The sequence below is a fragment of the Piliocolobus tephrosceles genome, unplaced genomic scaffold (genome assembly GCF_002776525.5).
Source record: "Piliocolobus tephrosceles isolate RC106 unplaced genomic scaffold, ASM277652v3 unscaffolded_23478, whole genome shotgun sequence".
Classification (NCBI taxonomy): Eukaryota; Metazoa; Chordata; class Mammalia; order Primates; family Cercopithecidae; genus Piliocolobus; species Piliocolobus tephrosceles.
In genome coordinates, this window is record NW_022305952.1 from 1 (window position 1) to 6,669 (window position 6,669).

Here is a 6,669-nt window from a genome sequence, read left to right on the forward strand (position 1 = left end):
TTTTTTTTAAAGTGAGGAGGAAAGAAAACGGTCTTGGGAGGCCACGGATCTGTCTCTCCTCTGTTTGGCAGTCAGTGCCTTGTTTCCATAGAGAGGTTTGATAGCTTTGAAGGGAAAAGCTCGGCCACTCTGACCTGGCCACCGGTGGCTGTCTACCAGCCTCTCTCCTCACCCCACCCCGGGGCCCGGGTGCCTGGCCAGCCTGTGTCTCAGAAGGGAGGCTTTAGGGAACTTTCCAGAATGTAGTGTGTGATTGGGCCCCTGACCATGGGATGAGTGGGGCGGGGGCTGAAGATACGGGTCTGAACCCTTGGCCCAGCCTGCCCATTGCAGCTGTGGGATAATCTAGAAGCAGCCCTGGGTTTCCTGAGCATCAGGCCTGTCGCCTGGGCTCACGGTGTCCCTCCTAAAAGCCCCGTGCCAAGCACGTTCCTGTGCTGAGGACAGCCCCCGACATAAGGCTGCTGCAAGGCCCCCTGCAGAGCCGACTGCCGTGCTGTGCTGAATGGCTGCTTTGAAACCCAGTGTCTGCCGTGGGGCTGAGAAATCCGAGCCGGCTGCTCTATGCAGCCTCCGCTGCGCCTGGCCAGTGCTGAAGGAGACCCTGTCTGTGTCCTGTCCTGGTGCCGTCACCGGGGCGGAGTGGCCTCCCGGGGTCCCGTGGGTGCTGACCTCTGCGTCGGAGGGTCCTGCTCTGTTTGGCTGGGAGGGGTCTGACTGCTATGTTTTCCGACAGTGCCCAAGTATCTGCCCACCAGGTCCCCCAGGGCCCCCTGGAATGCCGGGGTTCAAGGTGAGTCACTGGGACCCAAGCACTGCCCTGTGCTGGGCAGGAGGCAGCCGGGCTCCCATGGGGCTGTGGGGCTGGCAGGTCCAGAAAGCCAGGCCCTGGTTCCAGGGTTGCCCCAGGAAGAAAGCCAGTCCGGCCTCCCTGTCCCGCCTTCAGCACCCCAGTGACAAGCTGATGTGGCCAAGCTGGGACTGGTAATGGGCGTCAGAGAGAGACTGTGGGGGAGAGCTAGCCTCAAGCCCCCACCCACCCCCCAGCCCTGGCCCGCTTCTGACCGCAGAGCGCCCTCAGGTGGGTCCCAGCGCCCCTCAGGCCTCGGTTTCCCCGTGAGGGCCCAGGCCCACAGTCCTGCACTGCCGTGTGGCGGGCCCTGGGCTGACCTCACTTCAGTGTTGCCAGGGAGGGGGTGTCGGGGGGCCGGGGGGGCAGTGACCCCATGTTTGCTTTCAGGGACCCACTGGCTACAAAGGCGAGCAGGGGGAAGTCGGCAAGGATGGCGAGAAGGTAAAGCTACCGCACAGCAGCTGGGGAGGGGCCGGGGCCTGGGGGCTGGGCTCAGGCGGGAGAGAGGGGCTGTCTCATGGGTGTGCCTGCGCTGGCACCTGCTGTGCCTGTCTTCTGGGGGCCTGGCTGGCCAGAGCTGCGCCATTTGGGCAGGGTCCCTGGACAGATCCCTCCTGCCTGGCCTGGCTGTGGAAGCTCCCTGGTTTGTGTCTGTGGCCAGGGCAAGGGGCGTCTGTGAGGATGATTTGCTTTAGCCTGTAGCGTTCCCTCACCTGTGGCTGCTATCCATGGAGGGTGTCCATCGTCACCTGCAGGCCGGGGGACCAGGTCTGGGATGGCCTTTAGCATGGCTGGAGTGATCAGATGAGGAGACCCCAGGTGCACATCAGAGGGGTCTCTGCTTGGCCATGAGGACGGGCCTGGACAGGGCTGAAGGGTTTATGGGAACGGTGGCCACGGACCCAGCCCCGCAGGGCAAGGCCACCGAGACTCGCAGGACTGCTCTGGAGCTGTGGGCAAGTGACCCCTTCACAGAGCCTCCAAGGACAACTGTGAAGGGGGCAACACCCCCAGTTGCTTGGGCTTGACTAGGGTGACTGGAGGCAGTGAAAGGTGCAAGGAGAGCCAGACTGGGCCACTGACCACCCTGTCCCCTCTGTTTCAGGGCGACCCTGGCCCCCCTGGGCCCGCCGGCCTCCCGGGCAGCGTGGGGCTGCAGGTGAGGCTAGGAAGGGGTAAGGCTGGTGGGATGGGAACTCAGCCCTGCACATGTCTACCCCCGAGGGCCCGTCTCAGGCTGGGGAGCGTTTGGCCAATACCCAGGCCCAGGAGTACGACCTGGCTGGGGGTCTCACCTCTGCCAAGGCTGCTGCTCTCAAGGCTGGTGCCCCCTACCTCTGGGGGACCTGAGCTGAGGCTGAGGGCTCATGGAAGACACCAGGGCTCCCAGGGGTACCCCGAGGCCCGAGGCCCTGGGTGCTCCCCGGGGTGGAGGTGAAGCCCTAGTCTCTGAAACTGTGCCTCTCCCGCAGGGCCCCCGGGGATTACAAGGACTGCCAGGGCCACTCGGGCCCCCTGGGGACAGGGTAAGTCCTGCAGCCCCTAGTGGGGGCCGGCCAGGTGGCTGGGGGCCTGGTTGTCCACACCTCCAGACTTCAGATGGGCCCCATGAGCGACGCTCTGAAGCAGCCGGCACCCTGGCTCTGGCTGTCTCCGCTGTGGTGCAGGCCTTGCTCTGGGCGCCTGTTCTTGCATGTGCCTGGGCTGACAGTCAGCAATCACTGACACCCGCACGCGGTCCCAGGCTGCTGTGAGGGCTGTTGTGGCTTAGGCCAGAGCAAGGGGCAGGAGGGATTTGGAGACGACCAGGTGGCATCTTGGGGGAACTTGCTGGGGAGCCCTAGAGGAAGGGCTGCTTGTATCTGGGCCTCCCCTGAGGAGCACTGGGGGGATGCCAGCTAGGCCTCAGACAAGAGGACCCCAGATCCCCTCTCTCTGCAGGGTCCCATCGGGTTCCGAGGGCCGCCTGGGATCCCAGGAGCGCCTGGGAAAGCGGTACGTGTGTCAGTGGACGGCGGGCCCCGTGCCTCATGGCCTCTCTCCCCTTTCCCTGTGCTCCTCTCAGATGCCCCCAGCCCCACTGGGCCCCCCTTCTGTGGCTGAGCTGTTCCCTGGACACCCTGGGAGGGCTTGTGGCATGAGTAGTGGGTGCTTACCAATGGAATCCATTCTTCGTGGGACATTCGCCTCCTTTCTGGTTCTGGATGTGGAATGAGAGGTCACCATTGTCCCTGTGGCACCTCCAGCCATCTCTGACCACTCCTGGAGGGCTGTCCCCTGCCCGGGCGTGGAGAGGCCCCCATCCCACTCTGACCATCTCCGTGGTGTTAACTCTGTCCCTGTCTCACCTTATCATTTCCAGGGTGACCGAGGCGAGAGGGGCCCAGAAGGGTTCCGCGGCCCCAAGGGTGACCTCGTAAGTGAGAAGGAACTTGGTTCCCTGGGTCCTTATGTGGAAGAACCCAATTTCCCTCCTGACTCGTGCTGGGGAGGGGGCACACTTGGGAGTGAGACTGTGAGGGGCCACCCTGGTTGGGCCTGGGGGTGTGTGGGGGTGAGCCTGGCCCTGGAGGGCCCCAGCTCTCTCCCTGGCCCCAGCCGTTCTCCCAGAGCCACATGAGAGCTCTGTGGCCCCCTGCAGAGCGGCCAACGGGCCGGGTGGAGGGACCAGGCTCCAGGGCTTGGATCCTGCCCCCAGAGAAACAGCTCTCGGGTTGAGGAAGTGAACATAAGGAAAGTCCAGAGACAGTCAAGCGTTCCAGGAGTGGAACTGAAGTGACCGTCCCCAAACTGGTCAACCTCCAAACCTCCCTCGACCGAGCCCTCGCAGCCGGAGCAGCAGGGAGCCACCGAGCCGTGCTGCAGCATCCATGGATCCAAACACAGTTTTCTCCGCACACCCACAGGCCTCAGGGTGGTGGTCAGGGGTGGCCCCTGCCACTGCCCCCCACAGCTCCTTGGTGTCCCCGAGCAGCTGGCCGGGGAATGCGTGAGGCCGTCTGGGAAGAGACTGCCACTGCCTCTGTCACTTGTGTGTCCTCTAGGGCAGACCTGGTCCCAAGGGAATCCCCGGAGTGGCCGGGCCAAGTGGGGAGCCGGTGAGTGCACGTGGCTACTCCCCAGAGAATGCTGCTCCCCTGGGTGCTGGCTACGTACAGGCAGAGACCGCACTCAGAAGGGCTGGAGCTCAGTGCCCTCTGCTGTGGCCATCTTGAAATCCGGGTTAACGGCTGAACAGCCCCACTGCCCTGCACATTTCACTTTTGCCCAGAGCCTCACGAGTGTGCAGGAGTAGGACCCTCAGGCTGGGTTTGCCTGCATGCAGGACACGGGAAGTAAGGGTGGGTGGGCAGCACCGCTGAGCAGAGGTGGCCACTCCTGGGGTCCCAGGCACCCGTGCAGGCACCTTCCTTCCTGCTGTGTGCCCACCCTCAGCCCAGGCTGGAGCTCCCTTCCAGCCCCTCGTGTTGCCTGTACCCCTGGAGCGGTGCCCTCTCTTGGGACACCCAGCACTTGGCTGTGTCCTGATTCCAAAACCAGTCCAGGGTGGACGAGGCAGGCCTGGCCTAAGTCCTGGCTCCCAAGCCTCAGTTTTCCCACCGTAAAATGGGCCAGAACAGAACTTCCCTTAGGGCACCATGATGTGCCTTGTGGACGAGGCCTCAGGCGTCAGCGCTGCTTCAGCACCGCCTCTGCCACCCCCCGCACCCCTCGCCTGTGTGGTCACCGAGGCAGCACTGGTTGCCACAGGCCACCTTGATCATGAAACCAGACAACTGCCAGGGTTTGGGGGCAGACACAGTTTTAGGTTGATGGGGAAGGAGGCTGCCCCCAGGGCGGGACTGTAGAGGAAGGGAGCGGGGGCCACCTGCCCAACGGGCCTTATGCATCCCTTGTTCCCAGGGCATGCCAGGCAAGGACGGCTGGAATGGCGTGCCAGGACTCGATGGCCAGAAGGTTGGCATGGGGCTTAGGGTGTGATGAGAGGGAGGGGACTGGAGGGGAGTTCAGCCTTCTGAGGCCTCAGCCTCCCCTTCCCCACCCCAATCTCTGTCCTCACAGGGAGAGGCTGGTCGCAATGGTGCTCCGGGAGAGAAGGGCCCCAATGGGCTGCCGGTGAGTGCCTGGTGGGTGGGGCCAGCCTCGGGCGCCACAGCTTCTGCCTGCCCAGGGGCCCCTGTTGGGCTGGGTGGGTTGGTCACTGTAGGGCTGGCTCCCTGTGAGGGCTTCTGGGGCCTGTGACCATCAGGGCCTGGCACAACCCCTGGCTCCCAGTGGGTGCTGTGCCCGGTGGGTTGCCTGTGTGTTTGCATATGTGTGCTTGTTCATATGTACATGGGACATGTGTGAACATGTTTGTGGCCATCCCTGGATGCCGTGCAGTCATCACCCCCAGGGGCCCTGAGTAGGGGCTCCTGCATCCAAGGCCAGGGAAGCTCTCAAAGCCGCACATAAGGTCAACAAGGCTGAGAGAAGTCAGCCCTGCCCTTTGGGTGCACTCACTCTGGCCCCTGCACCCTGCCTGTGTGCACATTGCCCTGACCGGCAGGCCTGACCTCAAACTCTCTCCTGGCAGGGCCTCCCCGGACGAGCAGGGTCCAAAGGCGAGAAGGGAGAAAGGGTATGTGGCTGCAGCCGCTTTCTCTCTGCAAGGGGAGGCGAGAGGGCGGGAGGCGAGGGGCCGGGAGGCCAGTGACCTGGCCCCGATGCAGGTGTAGGCAGACACAGCTTTCCTTTCTCTGCAGGGCAGAGCTGGGGAGCTGGGTGAGGCTGGCCCCTCGGGAGAGCCAGGCGTCCCTGTGAGTATCTGGCGCCCCAGACCCCACCCCATCTCGCATGTGTGCAGACCTTACCATCACACCCTCTTCCCCTCCCTGTAGGGAGATGCTGGCGTGCCTGGGGAGCGCGGTGAGGCTGGCCACCGGGGCTCAGCGGTGAGTGCAGGGATGTGGCCCTGGGTTGGGGGTTAGCACTGAGCCATTGGCACGTGGGCCCAGTTTCTGAGCAGGCCGAGGTGGCATTTGGTTGCCTTGATGAGCCAGGCTCACAAAAGCTGAGGATGCCGGGAGGTGTGGGGTCCTGCCTTCTTGTCCCACTGGGAGATGGTCCGGGCCAGGCCGGAGCTGCCCTGTTTTCAAGCCGTCTATGCCAAGCCTAGCCTTGTGCCCCCGTAGACTGAGATGACAGCACGAGCCACAGGACCCTGGTTGGGGGAGCCATGGGCATGGGTGCCTGGCCCCGAGTCTGGCCTCACAAATTGGGTCCAGGGCATGCCTGAGTTCTGAGACCCCCTAAACTGCCCTGGGAGGTAGCCCTGCCTCTGTCCCCAGCAATCCAGCCAGGTGGCTTAGAACTGGCTCCAGTGTCCACCCAGCTCTGGGGGGAGGCCAAGCCAGGCTCTCTGGGACCTCTTGGGGGCTCCTCGAACCCTGAGACATCCGCTCACACCTCACCTTTGTCTTCCAGGGGGCCCTCGGCCCGCAAGGCCCTCCCGGAGCCCCTGGCATCCGAGGCTTCCAGGTGGGTGAGGTTGGGGCAAGGGCCTAACAGGGGGCGGCACACCCAGATGGGTGAGACCCAACAGGGTACGGGCACTGATGAGCCAGGACCTCCCTCCCCAGGGCCGGAAGGGCAGCACAGGAGACCCCGGCCTTCCAGGCCCCCAGGGCCTCCGAGGTGATGTGGGCGACCGGGTAAGTGGCCCTCTCAGCAGGAAGCACCCCCGTGCCCCCACCCCCACCACAGTCTCCAACCTCTACCACAGTCCCCCACCCCCTACCACAGTCCCCCAACCCCCTACCACAGTCTCCACCCCC

General features: G+C 64.3%; 1 protein-coding gene across 1 annotated transcript; it reads left to right on the plus strand.

The window, feature by feature from the left end:
• Positions 1–590: 590 nt before the first annotated feature.
• Positions 591–6,657, plus strand: LOC111534702 (collagen alpha-3(IX) chain-like; the record flags this gene model as incomplete). Its single annotated transcript, XM_026450673.1, has 14 exons — positions 591–793; positions 1,241–1,294; positions 1,959–2,012; positions 2,326–2,379; positions 2,795–2,848; positions 3,216–3,269; positions 3,898–3,951; positions 4,757–4,810; positions 4,916–4,969; positions 5,430–5,474; positions 5,599–5,652; positions 5,734–5,787; positions 6,320–6,373; positions 6,475–6,657. Coding segments are annotated over 14 exons (1,025 nt in total), but the record flags the coding sequence as incomplete, so codon positions are not given.
• Positions 6,658–6,669: the final 12 nt, after the last annotated feature.